Source organism: Coffea eugenioides, chromosome 7 (assembly GCF_003713205.1).
Source record: "Coffea eugenioides isolate CCC68of chromosome 7, Ceug_1.0, whole genome shotgun sequence".
In the NCBI taxonomy this organism is placed as follows: domain Eukaryota; kingdom Viridiplantae; phylum Streptophyta; class Magnoliopsida; order Gentianales; family Rubiaceae; genus Coffea; species Coffea eugenioides.
In genome coordinates this window covers 7,828,370-7,847,413 of record NC_040041.1, presented here as the reverse complement: position 1 = coordinate 7,847,413, position 19,044 = coordinate 7,828,370, and the positions used below count along the sequence as shown (strand labels likewise).

The 19,044-nt window shown below is 33.7% G+C and overlaps 2 protein-coding genes across 2 annotated transcripts; both read left to right on the top strand.

Moving 5' to 3' along the window:
* The first annotated feature begins 3,816 nt into the window (after positions 1–3,816).
* LOC113776787 (cyclin-D2-1) lies at positions 3,817–6,084 on the top strand. Its single transcript, XM_027321847.1, has 6 exons — positions 3,817–4,107; positions 4,676–4,762; positions 4,872–4,970; positions 5,079–5,301; positions 5,404–5,528; positions 5,677–6,084. Exons 1-6 carry the CDS (start codon positions 3,817–3,819, stop codon positions 5,944–5,946), a joined length of 1,095 nt encoding a protein of 364 aa, XP_027177648.1. The 3' UTR covers positions 5,947–6,084.
* A 12,141-nt stretch (positions 6,085–18,225) lies between these two features.
* On the top strand, positions 18,226–18,801 carry LOC113776786. The gene has a single exon (XM_027321846.1). The coding sequence runs from the start codon at positions 18,226–18,228 to the stop codon at positions 18,799–18,801; it is 576 nt and encodes a 191-aa protein (XP_027177647.1).
* Positions 18,802–19,044: the final 243 nt, after the last annotated feature.

Below are 19,044 nucleotides of genomic sequence, written 5' to 3'. Positions count from 1 at the left end.
CAAACATGTTAATATTCTATTTTCTGGTCTTACCAGAATTTTTGGGGCTAACCCTTAATTGGAATGTAAAAGCTGGTGGTGGAAAGGTGAATGTAGATTTGCTTGTGGTGTTGTAATCCTGCTTGCAGATGGCATCTATCAATGGGAGACTAAAAAGGGTTCGAAATTTGTGGTGCCAAAATCTATGAGAAGGAAGAAGCATAAGTCCTTTAAATCTTGTTTACGAAATTTAACTTTTCTTCCACATGGAAGATTGAACTCCTATGTACCATCGTCCCTTTTTTTTTTTTTTGATTGGTTGGTTTTATCTTTCAATCTTAGGATTTGGAGGTGCTTAAAGGTACCTTATGGCTTACTTTTACTAGTTATGTCACCCAATTTAGGAGGTAAGAAATTGATGTCAATTTCCTCTAACTCAATCTGTATGCTTTTCTCAATTTTGCCAGCTCTAATTTTAGATCTGACGAGCTAAAAGGGAACGAATGATATGGAATCTATGAATAACAGAATAAGATACTTTAGTTTTGCGATTCAATATGAGAATAATTGATATTTATAAAAACCTATTTTAGTGAGTATTCGTTCTGATAGTGGTCAACTTAACAATTAATTTTGATACATTGACATACTCTATGAAAATGGAACCATTGTATAATTTTTTTTTTTTTTTTTCTGACGGAGTGGGTGTCCGGGCCTTCGGCCCGACTAATCCCACTCCGGCCCGAGAAGGAGGCCCTACTCCTCAGACACGGTAGGCACCAGGCAGACTCGAACCCGGGTGGGCGACGGACAACGACCCCTGAAGAGGATGCCGTGACCGAACGAGCTACCTGGCGAGGGCGAACCATTGTATATGCATGTGACATATTTACATATATTTTAGATAAATTTTCAAAATAACATGATAAGTATCTCTAAAGATGAAACATTAGAATTAATGCCAGTTTTTGGCTTATTTACCGAAAAGAATAGTACATTGAGCAACTAAAGTTTTTTTTTTTTTTTTTTTTTATCGTAGCAACTAAAGTTACATCACATGGTTTCCATCTATCAAAAGAAGCTTATATGCTTGCTTTTCTAGTTGTATGTTTATTTAGAAAACGTAGTATCAACTAGGGCTGATGCTGGATCGAATAGTTTGACTCGAACTCGCAAGGTACTCAGTAAGTAGTTTGGCTTGAGATCGTTTTGACCGAGCTCGAGCTCAAGTTCGAGCAGCTTGATAGAAGCAGCGAGTCGAGCTCGATTTCAATATTTTGCACTCGAAGGCTCGACGAGCTTAATCGAGCTTTTTATAATACATATTTTAATTTTTATTATTGTGAAATGTCAATAATATCCTTTATTTAAAATTATATGTAAAATATTAATTTTTAATACATGAGGTCGATTAGGCTTGATTGAACTCAAATAAACTCGATTGAACTTGATTTGAATTGATTAGTTTAATTAAACTAGAGCTCGAGTTTGAGCTCGAGTAACGTAAATTGACGTCGAGTTCGAACCCGAGCTCAAATTCTAAAAGCTCGACGATCTCGAGCTTAGTTATTTTACCTCACTACTTGAGCTCAACTCGACTCAAACGCACCTCTAGTATCAACATGCAACAATCTCATTAATCACATAGATTCAATTCAAGTAGATTAAACATTGGATGTCTAGATGATAAACTATGCTTTATGTCTAGAAATCAAGTAGCTTAGTCTTTGGATGTCTAGATAATAAACTATTTTCTATGGAAAATTTATCTCTTCTATAATGTAAATACCATAATTGTGGTTCTTCTGCTCTTTTTTTCTTTCTTTTTTGCTACAAATACAATTCTTTTTTTGAACAAAAACCGGCAAGAAGATATTATTTTATTTTTTGTGATACATTTCTTGATATGATCTATGTTGTAATTAAGAAAATTGCTAACTAAGTCTATCTAGAGTACCATCAATAGAGAAAATTAAATTTATTAGTCCCCTAATAATTTTTGCTACAATGTCTAATTGTAATCAACAATTAAGTAGTTCGGACAATAAAACGACAACAAAATATTTATTCATCTTTCTCGTTGCTTTTAGATATTTCTAACACTATAAATAAGAAAATTGATCATTAATAAGTGTATCTACAATGTAAATTTACAAAATTAAATATTTTGACCGTTCCTTGTTATTGTAGTTAATATGCCCAAATAAAATGGGTAAATAAGTCTTATTGGACTATAAACCGACAAAAAAGAATATAAAATTAACCAAATTAAGCATTTGGTTTTCTTATTACTTCCTGATACGCCCAAATAAAATTTATAACTAAGTTTGTCTAGTCCATAACTTGATAAAATGAAATTAATCTGTTTCCTAGTTCATATGGAATTTTCCTACAATTATTATTAGGAAAAGTGATCGGTAATTATGATTGTTCAGCCAATAAATCGACACATGAAATTTATTACTCGCCTGATTACTTTTCAATATTGTCGCACCATTATTGAGAGAAAATCATTATTGAACCCTATTTGGACCATAAATCAACAAAAAGTTTATTATATTCCCTCACTATTTTTGAAAATGCTCGCACTATTGTTAAGGATAAAACGATTGATAACTAATTAGTCACAATAATTAGTCTAAGTTTTCTCAACAATTAATGCTTCAACGATAATGGTATTATATTTATATTTTGACACGTAATAAGAAGATTTTTTTTAATAAACTCACAATTAAACTAATATAGGTTTTTCAGGTATAGAGAATCAACAATTAAATATTTTCTTAATAGATTTTTTACAGTCTTTAAAGTTACTTGTTATTCATGTAAAAAATTTCATCTATAATGTTAAAATCCAATCAAAGCGTGACTAAAATTTTTTTTAAAAAAACAAATATTAACAAAAATATATAATAAAAAATGTAGAAGTATTTTTATAATGTACAATCCAATAATCAATATAAATCCTGATAATAGAAAATACAAAATACAAATGTAAACTTATTAGGACACTTGCAAATTTATTGCAAAACAATAACTCTTAATTGTCATAAAAGTTACTTGACTTTAGTGTTTAGTAAATAAGATTGTGCAGTAATTTTCTCAAACAAACTTTTTGGTAAGGCTGCAATTTAAGCAAACATATGAAGACAGAATCCATCGATTAAATCATTATTGCATCATCTCTGTCCTCAGTCCTCGCTGTGCTGTGGGCAATACCTTTCCATATAATCACCTTTGACTGTCCCACAAATTGACCAAAATCTTCCCAAATTACGAAAGGGTTTAATGTTGGCGTTATGATCTTTATTTTTCCACACATTTTGTGCCAATCTATTCAGAGTGCACTCATCACTTTGCTTCTTCCTTTGCGATTTCTCAGAAGAATATCACTAATTTCCTTCCCAAAAATTACAATAAAATCTCTAACACATCGGTTTCATACCAGGATAAGGTCTGAATTAATTTTTTCTGTTGTTTGTCTCTTTTTTTTTTAATTTTTAATTTTTTTTTGCTAATAGACCACAGGGCCGCCAGCCACAGCCTCCTCCCTCTTTCTCCCTTTTACCCTAGGCACTGATGGAGCCTTCCTACATAAAGCCCCTCTCTCGGGCACAGTTTCTCCAACACAAGAACCCCTCGTCCTCTCCCTCCCTAGACAGTCTGTCAATCTTTTTCTACAAAGGGTTTTTAATAAAAATCTAGATGGTACTATATACAATCAACAACCAGCAATGCTTTCTTGCCTAAAAATCCCATTTTTTTGAGATAAAAATCCATTCTTTATGAGGTCTTGACTCATTTATCAACCAAAGTACGTTCTTTGTTGCTTTGAGAATGGCTGATAACAGCTTTGACTCTTCAGAGGGCAATGGCTTGTCCATTGATGATCCTGAAATTGCCTCTGTACTTACAGAGGAAATGGACCATCCATGGAATGATGAAGCTTTAAGCTTTGGCTATCGCAGATCAGTACCTATTGATTTGCCTTGCCTGACTGAAGAGAACTTTGTTTTGATGGTTGAGGAAGAAAAATCCCATTTGCCAAAAGATGATTATCTCGTGAGATTGAGGACAGGGGAGTTGGATATGAGTGTGAGAAGACTGGCCCTTGATTGGATTTTGAAGGTCTATGAATTAATTTCTTCAAATGGTGTTTTTGGGTTTTTGCTTTTTAAATAGTTGGAAAAAGAATTTTTTCCCTCATTTTCAGAAAAAAGGATAAAGAGTTGCTCTGATTTTCCTATGATTGTAATATCTTTTAAGATTTCATATTGTTTTGATCAGCATTCTTATTTTAAATCGTTTTTCTTAATTATCCTGCTCTTTTTTGGGAAATGTTGGTCTTCGGCATCGAGTCGTAATCAATTCCTTAAATGTTTTTCCTTCATTTGACCTTCTTAAATTAGCTTTTTTCTTGTCTGAATAGTTTTAATGACTTCGACTGTGTTGCCATAATTGAAGGTATCAGTAGGCATTGATGGTGTCTTTGGTCATTCAAAGCCTCATTTCTGGAGTGGTTAACCGGAATCTTATTTCCTTCTTTGGCTTGTCTTCATCCATTCCCTTTTAATGATGATTCCTTAACGATCATGCGTTTATAGAAGCTTAATCAATTTCATTCTTTTCTTCGTTTTTATTTTTTTTTCTTTTTCTGCTGTGCTGATTTCTGATACATTGTTTTTGTCATTAACAGGCTCATTCCCATTATGGTTTTGGAGAACTTACAATTTATCTGGCTATGAATTATTTGGATCGCTTCCTTTCCCTGTTTGATTTGCCTGTAAGTCCACTACAGGGGCCAAGTGATATTCATATGCATCAGCATTTTTTTTTCTAGTGTTGTTATGACATTTCTGTAACTGATCTCATTTTTGCCATTGGATATGCAGGAAGGCACTACTTGGGCAGCGCAGTTGTTAGCTGTAGCTTGCTTCTCAATAGGAGCAAAAATGGCCGAAATCAGACTCCCTCCAATTGAGTATTTACAGGTGGAAGGGGGGAGACTGGTTATGTTAATTCATTTGTTAATCATTGGTTGTTTCTCATTTAGATGTTAACCAAACCTTGTAAAATTTTTGTTAAAACTAAAAATATAGGTTGGAGACCCCAAATATGTTTTTGAAGCCAATACTATAGAAAGAATGGAGCTTATTGTGTTGACCACTCTGAACTGGAGGATGCATTCTTATACTCCTTATGCATACATAGACTATTTTCTTAGGAAGATAAATGTTGGTGGTGGCGATGGTAATGATCAAGAGCTTGCCTTTGATGCTTTGATTGGAAAAGCAGTCAAACTCATCTTGAGCACCATAAAAGGTCTATCTTTTGTTCTGCTGTGGAATTGATTCTCTTGTACCTTCATTGGTCCTAAAATCTTTAGAGGGTTTGATTCAGTTCTGGTGGGGGAATTGAATGCAGGCATTGACTTCTTGGAATTCAAGCCTTCTGAGATTGCTGCAGCAGTGGCAATATTTGTTGCAGAAGAAAACATACAAGCAATAGATACTGAGAAGGCAATGTCTGGTTTGATCCTAATAGAGAAGGTATTATTTGTGGTGCCCACCAGAAAAAAAAAAAACAAGAATCTGCTATAATTTATAAATTTATAATATTGCACCTGTCAACTCAGTTCAAATTTTTGCATCATTGATATTTACTATTAATTATTTGTTTGCTGGTGAAAATTTGCAGGAAAGAGTGCTCAAGTGCCATAAACTGCTGAAAGATTTGACATTGATGATGATGATGAGTGGGTCTACAGATATTAATATGGCTAATGCCTCTGTTTCATTAGTGCCCCACAGCCCAAATGGGGTACTTGAAGCTGCTTCCTTGAACTTTAGAAGTGATGAAGGAACAGTTGGGTCATGTCCAAGTTCTTCAAATAATACTCCAGATGATGCTAATAGGATAAAATTGGACACAGAAACTTCTCCTTTTGGCAACAACTCTCAAAAGTGAAAGAAAAAAAAGTCATGAAATGTGAATTTTGGCTTCACATCCAAGTCCCTTCAGTCCAATCAGTTTGGTTGAATGGAAGCTTTGGTGTGTGGGGTCTTATAAAAAAACCCAAAAAAAAAAAGAAAAAGATTTCCATACCAGAGAGAGAGAGAGAGAATATGAGGGAAGAGTTGGGAAGAGAAAGGTCCCAACTTTCATCCTTTTAGCATGAAAAGAATAGTCACCAGCTGTGAATTAATCAGGAGCTGTCAACTACTACAGAATAGCAAATGTGGATGACAAAAAGTTTTGGAAGGGCAATATAGTAATTGGCAAGGGATAATACATTTTGTTTGTAGCTTCAAAAAAAAAAAAAAAAAAAAGAGGAGAAAGAGAGATAGAGAGTAGGAGGAGAGCAGCATAGTATACAGATGGCAATATATTTGTTATATTGATATTTATTTATCCAGTAAACTATTGAAATAAAATGTACAATTTGCCCTTCCTAGTAAACCAAGATCTTATGTTACTACTATTCTTAATTGTACATTTATTAATCAGCTTACAAAAACGATTGGGAGCGAAATTGCAATTGTGCCCCTAAATTAACCAAAAAAAGAAAAAAATCATGTTAAGATGAATTTTTATGAGAATTTAATAAAGACCTCAGGCCAATTTACATGATTCAAAGATTTCCATTTCCATCTGAGGTGGAAATTGCCGTTTCTTCAAAGATAATGACAAATGCGGTGTCGTTTATCATGTTCCTGAGTAATAATTACTCGTCTGTCTTCTTTTAAAAAGAATTCGAAACGGTCATTCTGGGCCTCGATGCTAGGTTCATTGTCATATATGATTTTACGTGTGTATGACCAATCAACATATTTGCTTTTGATTCTTAGCTACATAAGCTATCTTGATTTACACCAAAAAAAGAATAGTAATGAAAAGAAATTTCTTGTGGTTCTAAAACACTTGAAAATATAGGAAATTCTACAACACGGTATACCACATCCACATTGCGGTAAATCACATTGTCGGAAAAAAAGAAAAAATTCATGAGATAAGATACCACAGATATAGTATACCACTTGGTAGAAGGATCCCTTGAAAAATATTTTAGGCTCCCGATTACAGGCTGTCAACGGTATGACTTCAGACCCAAGCCCAACTCAAATCCGATCCGTTTTATAAAAGCCGCAAATCAAATGAAAAACTGCAGCACCCTGAGGACAAGCAATTCAATGGCTTTCCAACAAATCCAAATTGATAAACGAAATATTTAATATTTAAAATCCACGAAAGCTATATAATAAACAAACCAATATTTAATTTACCAAATTAAAGTTTGAACGGTAATCAGATATTAGTTTTGAAAAATTAATTTCCAAATTTTTGAAATTTTATACTAAATTCTTTAATTACTGGCTGATGAGTGTTTCATTCCTAACTAGGGGTGAGCAAATTCGGTTCTTACCGAATTCATAACCGATTTCAAATTCAATTTGGTAATTTGAAATCGGGTATTTGGTAATTTGGTACAAATTTGGTACGTACCAAATTCACCGAATTCTAATATGATATGAAATAGGTAATGAGATTATGAATTAGGTAATAACCGATTTCGCATTCAAATTCGGTAATTGAAATCGGGTACCGCATTACCGCATTCGAATTACCAAATTGGTATATAAAATTATATAATATATAGATAAATGCTATTTAGTATTAGTATATACTACTAATACTTTATTATATTATATAGGTAAATGCTATTAATAATAATTAGTATATGGTATTATCAATTTATCATCATATCATGTACTTATAATAATAATAATATATAATAATGTACAATATATTATTTTAGTATTTGTTAATTGTTATATGACTATAATAATACCAATATATAGTAATACATAACAATATAAGATAACTATAATACTTATTATTTTATACATGAGTAACATGACTAGAATTAGATAATAATTAACACATATATGTATAATACTAAATATTAAACAATAAACATAATTAGTAATTAAATTTAGATATTGGTAATTTGATACATCATTCATGTTTGAATTATTGAATATTTGAATGCATAATCTCTAACTTGCAAGTATTAGTGTACTCTACATATTTAACATAAAAATTCATATTATCTATTCACTAATCTTAATTCTTAAGACTTTAAGTATAGATAAGACAACTAAGTAGTTAGCAGTGTAAGTGAATGCATATGAATTGCAAATCAATGTACTAGTGTATTGACTTTCACAATAATATATGTAAGTAAATAAGTTTTATTTTGATTTGAAATAAATTATAAGTTTGTAAGTAATATAACTTATCACTACTCATTGTAATTTGTAAGTTTGTAACTAATATTACTTATTAGTAATCATTGTAAATTATAAATTCATAAATTATCACTAATCGTTGTACAGTCTAAGGTTTATTCTAGTTTAAATTAATCACTTTTTATGTGTTCCTTAAATCATAGACTAATGATTTTACGCATAAGTTATCAAATAAGTTAAAATTCATATTATCTATTTACTAATCTTAAGACTTTAAGTATAGACAAGACAACTAATCAGTGTAAGACTGTAAGTGAATGTATGTGAATTGCAAATCAATGTATTAGTGTATTGACTTTCACAATAACATGTGTAAGTAAATAAGTTTTTATTTTGATTTGAAATAAATTATAAGTTTGTAACTAATATAACTTATCACTAATCATTGTAATTTGTAAGTTTGTAACTAATATTACTTATTATTAATCAGTGTAAATTATAAATTCATTGTAACTACTAACTAATATTGCTTATAATTAATCATTGTAAATTATAAATTCATAAATTATCACCAATCATTGTATAGTCTAAGGTTTATTTTAGTTTAAATTAATCACTTTTTATGTGTTTCTTAAATCATAGACTAAGGATTCTAGGTATAAGTGATCAAATAAATGCCAATTAAACCACAAAATGATTAGAACATAAGTAATGTGTTCAATTATGAATAAATTTAGGGATCAAATCAGTAATAATTTATAAATCATAGATGAATTCGGTTTAACCGAATTCATTACCGTTTTCGAATTTGAAATCGGTTGCGGAATGAATTCGGTTATGCCCAATTCGGAATTGAAAACGGTTTAAATTTTTACAGGTAGAATAACCGAATTCACCGAATTCAGTGCACCGAATTACCGAATTTGCACCGAATGCACACCCCTATTCCTAACATGCAAGAAGGGAGAAAATAACGCAAAATTTTATCATATGTGGCCAAGTGCCATAGTAAAAGTGAGCCATGTGTCTCCGGACAGTAGGACTGTCAATGTACCAGCTTCAGACTCGAACCTAACTCGAACCCGATTCTTTTTTTATTTCTGGATTTAGGATAAATAGTAGACCTGCTCACTCGAATCCATTTTTTATATAAGATAAAACGAGTCGGATATGAATTTATATGTTCTAACCCATTTTGGACTTGGATCTAATTAGCATAAATATTTTAATAAAAATGTATATATCATTAAAATTTATTGATAATATACTTAATTTTAATTTTAAAAAGATAATTTAATTGTAGTGTTGATAAAGTTTATGTACAAATAAAACTTCTAAACTATTTAAAAATTTTATCATATTTAATTAATTCTAAAAAATCGATGTACCCGAATTCGATTAGGTCTAAATCTGGATTCGATTGATTGAGACTTGACCAAATTTGGATTCTGACCAAATCTGGATTCAGATCTAGACAGTTTCATGGCATGTCGAGTTTGGGTCTGCAATTACCAATCCTAACCTGGAACCGGTCAGTTTCTGGAATCGAATCTAGGTCCACAATTACCAAATTTAGCCCGAATTCGAACAATTTCCAAATCCGACTATTTTTGGATCCTGTTCCTGGATTAGACCCGTTACAGTAAACAGCTTTCCCGTCTAGGGATGACAATTAGGGCGGGTACTCCCGCGGAGGGCTAATGGGTAGGGCTGTCAATAGTCCGGGTCCAGACCCGGACCCGGACCTGACCCATCAATATTTTTTGAGTACGGGTAGGTATATAGATCCGCGACCCGGATCCGGACCTAGACCCATTTTATTTAATAAATTTACGAGTCGGATACGGAATATACCATTCCGACCCGTATTTGACCCGAACCCGTTTTAATTAATTAATACTTAAAAAATATATACCAATCTATCATAATTATTCATATCAATACTACATTTCTACTTTTTTCATTCCCAAATTTTTCCAACCCTAATACCCACCGCCGCACATCCCTTTTTCCCCTTACTCTATTTTCTCTTTTGCTCTGCCTCCCACCTCCGCCAGTGGCCAGTCCGCCGTGAAACCGGCAACGATCTCTCCATCTCCAGCTCCAAAGAAGCCCAGCTCCAGAGAAGCCCGTTGCCTGCCTCCAGTTCCAGTCTCACTCTCTTCTCTTTTACTCTGCCTCCGCCAGTCCGCCGTGAAGCCGACGAGCTCTCTCCATCTCTGACGCCTGACGGTTGCAGCTCCAGAGAAGCCTAACTCTTCCAAGCTTCTAGCAGCCCAGCTTTCTTTCTCACAGTCACAGGTATTTTTTTTTAATTTTTGAATACCGTAAGAGTTTGTAAAAAGCATGGTGAGGTGAAGGCCGGAATTCTGGTATTTTGTCTTTGTCAAAGACCGTGAATTTAAGGACCGTGAATGTGAGTAGCAGTTTGTTATTTGTGTCTACTAAACTGAGCTAAATATTGAAACTTCAGTGATGGGTTTTGATTCTCCTTCTGAATTGTGAAATTCCTGGGAACAAATGGACGAATTGAGGGAAAATGTCACGGTTGATCAATTCTAGTGTTAAGGCGCAATAAATGTTGAGTGATTTTTCTCTCTTCCATTCATATTGTATGTTATTAAATTCAGCAGAACATATTGCCAAGTGTATGTTTAGGACAGTCTCGGAGTTTCCCCATTTAATTACTCCATTTGAATGTCCTCCTCTTTTTCTCACCTCTGGTGTATTTTATGAACTTTGTCTTTGTTTAAGCACTAGATCTTGACTTTGATATTGTCGTCTGGCTAGGTTGCCTAAAGGTTAAAGGAGCATAATGCATTATACATAAGACATACAACCTTCATTGAACAATATTGCGTGGTAACTGATTTAGATTAGCTTCCCTCTTTCCTATCCTCTCACTATGGAAATGTGTTATTATAAGATGTAATTTGCTCCTTGAAGATGGACTTGAAATTTAGCATAATGGTATCAGGAGATGTTAAGGAGCCTGACCGAGTCAGTTATGGTATGATCCTCTTGGAAAAATAAAATAACAATTTTCTATAGCAACACTTGCTCAACTAATAAGTTGTGGTTGATTGACTAGCGATATCAAGAGTGACTGCTGAGAGATCTCATGGACAGGCTTCATCTGATGAACTCCAAGGCATTGTTATTACAAGTTTGTTTTGTTGAGTTACTCTAGTAAGACTAATCTACTTTCTTTCTCTTTGTTTTCTTAGAGTTATTTGGAGAAGATTTGGGTGATTCTTCTAAAGTTCTCAAGTTAGGGTGATGTATTTGAATAAGGCCAATTTGATTTCTTTTCTTATCTGATTTTTTGTTGTATTACTTAGTAATTAGTTTACAAATATATTGTATCCTTGTTTTTGTTGCAAAAATTGTGAAACTTGAGAGCCATGAAGACTATTGTAATCTACAAGGCAGTGGGACTTCATTTGTTGGTTGATGTATTTGATATTTAATGTTTGATTGGACTTTTTAGAAATTGTAATTTGTTGGATGTCATATTGGCTTTGTTGCTAATATATGACTTTGTAGTTTGTAAATTGATTTGTGGTTGGCTTTAGAATGGTTATTGTGAGTGGTTTGTGATTTAGATTTGTAATTTGTGATTTAAGTTTGTGATTGGCTTTGAATAACTTTGTAATTTACTTCAAAACATCTTTCATTTGTAATTTTTGGCAAGTTAACTAGCTTCTTCGGAAAATTAACTAGCTTCCCTGATTTCGCAAAGGCTTGCGCAGTCCGCAAAATGTGATAAAAATCAGATTGCATTTTCAGGTACTGAAGTTGCAGTAATAACAAGTTTTTGACGGGCCTTTTTTCGGGTAGACCCGACCCGGATCTGGGACCCGTCAGGTGCGGGTCTGGTAGAGAGATTAGGAGACCTATCGGGTATTTGGGTCGGGTTCGAAATTAATACAGTATGACGGGTCCGGATCCGAATTTATTAATTTCGACCCGGACCCGACCCGTTGACAGGCCTACTAATGGGGTAGGAGTTGGGACGGGGTGAGGGAGGGGGGAATTTTTTCTCCCGTTAAGAAACGGAGCTAGGGCACCCTTTAAAATATGTATATAGTTATATTTATATATATTTATATGTATATATATAATATTTAATTCAATTAGTTATACTAAATTTACTAATACATTTATATTAAATTTCTAATTAAACTTAACACAATAACACTTTTTTTCTCAAAAAAATACAATAATAACTTAGTGATTGTATTTATTTCAAAAGTGAAAACTTGATTGCTTTAGTTGTATTTGTTTCATCATGTTGGATTGTATTCAAATGATTTTTATTTGATTATTTTTGTGATTTCAATTATGAAATTATAATGAATAATAATTTGATAATGTGTTGATATTTTAATACTTAATTATTTGCTAAAATTTGACTACAATCAAATTATATGACAAATTTTTATTAATCTCGCAAATGCTCCTGCGAAGAAAGTGGGACGGGGTGGGGGAGGCGGGCCCGTTGCCATTCCTATAAATCCCGTCTTTTCTTTTCCTCTCTCTTTTTGTTTTTTTTTCCTTTTTTGAGTCAAAATATTCTCTTCTGCAAGTTTTCCTCTACCCATTTGGCTTTCTTCCAAAGAAGAGATTCTTAGATATTGCGAATCTTGTGATGGTTTTCCAACATATCTATGTTTTAATTCACAACCTTTGGTTTCCATGCCGATAGTTCGTCATCTACTCTCATCTTAACGTTGCTTTACTGCCCTCTCATTCCAACAGTTCATCATCTACTCTCATCTTATAGTATTTGTTTTCCTGCCTTCCATCCAAAATCTTATAATCTCTTCTTATCTCATGGGAGGAAGTTTTTCTTTGGCTTCCATCCAAATAACAATAGAATCTTATGATCTTTGAAAATGCTTCAGCGTTCCGCAAATCCTCCAGCTCCCGAGGTGGTAGGAAATGAACTGTGGATTTTTGTGCACCACTCCCAGACTTCACAGTACCATTTTTTGAGGTTAGATATTTTAATGAAATCAATTATCCACTATCTTTTTTAAGGGAATCTGTATCACTATTATGTAAATATCATTCTATAAAGTGACATTTACGTAGTTTGGATGAATTTGGCCCTCTTACTCGCCCTCCATGCTTTCTTTTGGATTCAGTATTACGATGTATTAGTTTATCTCCTTTTATGTTAAGCTATGTTCCAAGTTATGTTAAAGCCATCTTCAACATGGAAACCTTTTCTTTTCTTTTTTAAATTCATTGAATGGTAAATTCTTGAATGTAATGTAATTTTTTTCAGTTTGTGCTTGCCAAATTGAGCTTCGCTAAAGCGTAATTCTTGAATAAACTTAAGGATGTCTTAATTTGAAGGTTTACTGAGGATTGGTGTGTATTGGGATTAAGAAGATGCTAACCGTTAAAAAGAAACTTCTAATAATTTTGATGTGCAACTGGAGAACAAATGTTTCTATAGCAATCCATTGAAGGAAGTGTAAGGTGAAGAAAGGGGAAAAAGAGAGGATTAAACGGCACCTTGCATTTATACTAGTAAAGACTAAGCTTCATTTTCGTTTTATTGGTGTATTTTGAGACCATCAGTTATTTTTTAGTTTTCTTTTATTTTTTAGCTCAAAATAATGTTATTGACCTTCTTGGAACTTGATATTCTGCATTTAATCTCCTAGGCAGATTCTTAGCTTTTTCTAGGTCAATGATTTTAGTGTTGGGAAGCCTCATCAATAGTATTGATTAACTGAGAACTTAAAAAAAATCTACATAGTTGGCCATATTAACTCTCCTCCTTTTACTTTTTTTTTCCCTCTAATAATTCTTTAAATGATCATCAGACTGAGATGGTTAATGGCATTTTGTGGCACCTCCCAAATTGTATTACTCGGGTTGGGAACCAGGGTTAAGCCTCTAGTTGTTGGGTATTCGTGATTGTTGATTTGGTTGCGGCAAAGTATTACTTGAAGAATAGAGTGACCAAAGAATTGATTCCTCTCTCGCATCAACATTTAGTTGACAAGTTAATGGGTTCCAATTTCCCTTGAGAAGAGGATCGCTATGGGGTAGATCGCTCAACTATGAAGACATTAGTTTGTACAGAAACACGGATTGTATCACAATCTGTGTATCCGTACGGGTTTAAGAAGAATCAGAATAGGGAGATAGGTGGTGCAGCTTTCGTTGTTTCGAAGGTCAAAATATCAAAAAATAGAAGTTTTAATCTCGAGAAAGCATATGACATTGTAGGGCAAGAGCTGGTAGCTGGAGTATTGTGTTACGGGAGCATTTTTGCATGGTGGGAGGGCGAGGTATTCATTTGTTTTAGTTTTACATTTTTAAATTGTTAGCTTAATTCATTAGTTAATTTTTTCGGTAAGATATTATGAAAATTCCTACTGGGACGCGTAAAAAGAAATTGAGGCGTTCGAACTTTCATAGATGGATTATCACATTGTCTTTTTGATAGCATCCGGGGAGCAAGATGGTGTCAGATTTTTGTGGCAAAGAGTTCCTATGGGCCTAATGGGGGTTTCAGGGGTTTTATCGAATTTCAATTAGCTTGTTGGCCGGATTTTGGGTTGTCGTTAGTTCGTACGAGTGTAATGAAGTTGCAAAGGAAAGGGTACGTGATATGGTGATGCATGCAAACTGAATCTTTATAACTGAATCTTTAGAACTGGTTTGATATGGTGGTGCTTGCAGTAGGAAAAAACTTAAAGATTTCTTCATATTGCATACCCTTTGCCTTTGATTTTCTTATTCCTTCTCCAACTTTAAGATGTAAGATTGATCAGGCATAGAAAGAAAGCTAACCTGGGAAAAAGCTATAAAGAACAAATGACTCAAGAATTACGAATTCGCAGTCAGATACTAATCACGTGGAAAAAGTATTAAAGCTGATGATAGGTCAAAAGCTAACTTAGAGTTACAAATTCAAAATCTCACAGCTTTTCTTTTGCAACTTCATTACACTCATATGGATTAGGTGAAATCCAGCCAACAAGGCAACTGAAATTGGATAAAATCCCTGAAACTCTCTCCCATTAGACCTACAGGAACCCTTTGGCACAAAAAATCTGATACTGTCTTACTTCCCAGATGCTACCAAAAGGACAGTGTGATAATTCGTTTGATGAATGTTTGAATGTCTCAATTTCTCCTTACGTTTCCCACTGGGTACATTCATAATATCCTACAAAAAAAATAATAAATTGAATTAACAATTTAAATATGCACAATTATAAAGGACAGGAATACCTCGCCCTCCCACTGTGCGCAAACACTCCCATAACACAATACTCTAGCTACCGGCTCCTGCCCTACAATGTCATATGCTTCCTCAAGGTTAAGACTTCTATATCTTGATGTTTTGACCCTCAAAACAGCGGAAGCCACACCAACTATCTCTCTATTTTGGTCCTTCCTAAACCTGTACGATACACAGATTGTACCTACAATCCATGTTTTTGTACAAACTTAAAGGCATTTTCATAGCTGAGCGATCTACCCCCATAGTGATCCTCTTCCCAAGGGAGATCAAAACCCACCATCTTGTCAACTAAATGTTGACGTGAGAGAAGGACCAATTCTTTGGTCCCTCCATTCTTCAAGTAATACTTTGTTGCGATCAAATCGGCAGTCATAAATGCCCAACAACTAGAGGCATAACCCTAATTCTGCTTTGTAGTATCCTCCCTCTCGCGGGGATATATTCTTTATAACTCGAGGGGTGGTTTTGTTCGATATTTCATTGCAACCTATGCTATATGCAATTTGAATTTTGGGGGTTATGATCTGCTATAATTAATTTTTGGTACAGCATTCTATCTTTGTGGCTTGCATGGTTTTGTTTATTTGTATTATGAAATTGAGATAGTTTTATGTGCCATGAGCAAACCTAACAGTTAACCTTTTTTGCCTTGTAGAAGCAGAATTCTTGGGCTCCTCAACTTTTGACTAGTTTATGTTGGTAGACTAACTCTCTCCCTTACAAATACCATCAGTTCGAGTGTTCTCTTCACTAAATCCTGGCTACTCCTTCTACTGTTAGGAATGTCTCCTTAACACTAGCAATGTAATTGTTGGTTTCGGGCTTTGTTTCATTTTGCCTCAAAGTCCAAATTTATGCACTTGTTGTAGTTTAGTTTTTTCTCTTGGGGGCATGCTTATGCTATCATCTATTTAGGAAATTATCTGATAATTTATAACTCTTTGCATCCATATGGCATCATCCGTTCGGTAAAAGAGCAAAGAAATTTGTAAAATTCAAATAGAAAGAGAGTCGGATGCAAATTCTCACCTTTCCTTTGTATGTTTGTAGTGCTAGCAGTACTTCAGGCTCAATTGTAAAATTTTTAGCTATGGTACCAGATCTATAGTTAGCTGTGACCAACAATTGTTCTTGAAACATATTGAATAAATATTGATAGAGAAATGTTCCTTTCAGTCTATTAGACTTAGTTTATCTCATATCCCATTGTGTTGATTTTTGACTTGAACTGTTGCTTTTTACGGTTAGTGTCTCTGGATAGTTGTGTGTTTTTAAAAAATTGCTTTGAAGTTCTCAAAGATTCATAAGTTACAGTTTGGTTCAAAGTATATTTGGATGAAATTGAAAAGTTGGATATTGCATACTGGAAAAAAGTTTGACAAATGTCATTACACTTATAAATGGTTGTTAGTTTGCCAACGTCTTTTACTGCTTTTTTTCTCATTTTTGTTAAACTTGACAAACTATTTTTGTTTGAACTTGACAAGCAGATCATGGAACAACTTACAGGGTAGTCATTTAGTGAATAAGTTATTTCCTGCAGTTGGTTTAGCCATTTTTGCATTATGAGGTCTTGGGCCACTTATGCAGCAAAGCAGAAATATATTTCTTGACGTATGTACTCATCTCTACTTCCGGTTTCACAATATTCTTTCTTCTATTTGTGCCAGGCTATTGTTAATTATAAATTCCATGATCTTGCAGAAGAGTGATAATAGTCGGCAAAAGAGTAGCACACATTCTGTTTTGACCTCTTATCTTCAACCATTGCTGCTATGGACAGGGGCATTACTAGTTTGCAGGTTAAGATATTCACTTGGAAGATAATTGTCATTTGATGAAATAAACAATCATGTGACCTGCAATATCCTGAAAATATTGACTTTGTCTCCAGAGCATTGGGTCCAGTTGTTCTTCCAACTGAAGCTAGTCAAATTGTCAAGTAACGGCTGTTAATTTTGTAAGATCATTGTCGACAGTTTTGGCATTTGGCTATTGTTTATCAAGGTGAACGATGTTCGTTGTAGCTCTAGTTCATTAAAAAATTTTCTTAATCGTTTTATCATTTGCCTATTGTATCGTGTGCTTTATCCTCTTAGTTTATTATTTTTGTTCAAGGAGATGGAATGAGCTTTTCTGCTGTCTACTTATAATAATTTTTAATGAAAAATACTAGAACCAAAGACAAACGGAAGCATTTGTAGTTGTCTTACTGATGTAAACTAGTTTTTTCACTCAAATGAGGATCTCTTGCTTATTTTCAGATGTTGGTAATAGTTTGTAATGAGAAAGTTGAAATTCATTGTCCCACATTGAAAGAGGGCACCTTGGACCTTGGGGCTTTCTATTTGGGTAGAATATTAATTAATTGTCTAAAATATTTATTTTAGATAATTAATTAGAGGTGGTTAATGACAGTTACATTTAACAGACATACTTGTTAAATGGTTAACTACCTATATACCTATTCAATAAGAATTGCATCATTTGATAGTGTCTTGGATAGGTGATTCAATTCTTTAAAATAGTAGGACTTTGATAGAATTAAATCACTTTTTCATTGATAGTTCTTAGACTTTGTTATATTCTAGAGGTAAATTATCTAATACAGAGGCAAATAATACCTTAAGGAAAGTGTTTTCACACCTCAAAGTCTTTGCATTTGTCTAGTTTAGATTAGTTATTTACTATATTTCCAACAATCTTAAGGTGTTATTCTCAACAATGGAGTCAAGTTCTGAATCCTCTTTCAAAGTGATGAATCAGGACTTCGTCAAGTTGGACAAATTCAACGGCACTAACTACTCCCGTTGGAAGGATAAGATGATGTTTTTCCTGACAGCTTTGAAGATTGCTTATGTTCTGGATCGTTCACTTCCTGAAATTCCAGTGCCTAAAGATGATGATTCTAATGAAGTCAAGGTGCAATGCAAGAAACGCGAAGAGGACGAGTTGCTGTGCAGAGAACACATCATGAATACTCTTTCTGATCGCTTGTATGATATGTATACTACAGTCAAGTCGCCAAAGGAAATCTGGAATGTGCTGGAGTACAAGTATAATACGATGAAACAAGGTGCGGACAAATTTCTGATTATGCAATATTTTGATTTTCGTATCACTGAGAATTCTTCTCTTATGGATCAGATTCATGATCTCCAAGTGATTGTGTCTAAATTACATGATCTGAAAGTAGAGGTATCTGAATCTTTGCAAGTTGGAGCAATAATAGCAAAACTTCCAACCAGTTGGAATGACTATAAGAAAACGTTGCTCCAAACTATGAAACATTCACTATAGATCAGATTTTGAAACATTTGCGTATTGAAGAAGATACCAGAAATCTTCAAAAGAAGCAAACAGAATCTGATATTAAAGTGAATACTTTAAATGAGAAGAATTCACAGAATTTTTCTGGTTCTAAAAGAAAGTCTCCAGAAGCAAGAACATCTAAGAACAAGAAGAAGAATAGAGTCTGCTATAAGTGCGGCAAGTGTCGCGCCCCATTTTTGATAAAATGAATAAATGATTTAAAAAATGTAT

Coding starts and splice junctions, on each gene's coding strand:
- LOC113776786 (XM_027321846.1), top strand. CDS start 18,226: ATGGAGTCAAGTTCTGAATCCTCTTTCAAAGTGATGAATCAGGACTTC.
- LOC113776787 (XM_027321847.1), top strand. CDS start 3,817: ATGGCTGATAACAGCTTTGACTCTTCAGAGGGCAATGGCTTGTCCATT. Junction 4,108..4,675: donor CCCTTGATTGGATTTTGAAG/GTCTATGAATTA, acceptor TGTCATTAACAG/GCTCATTCCCATTATGGTTT. Junction 4,763..4,871: donor TTTCCCTGTTTGATTTGCCT/GTAAGTCCACTA, acceptor TTGGATATGCAG/GAAGGCACTACTTGGGCAGC.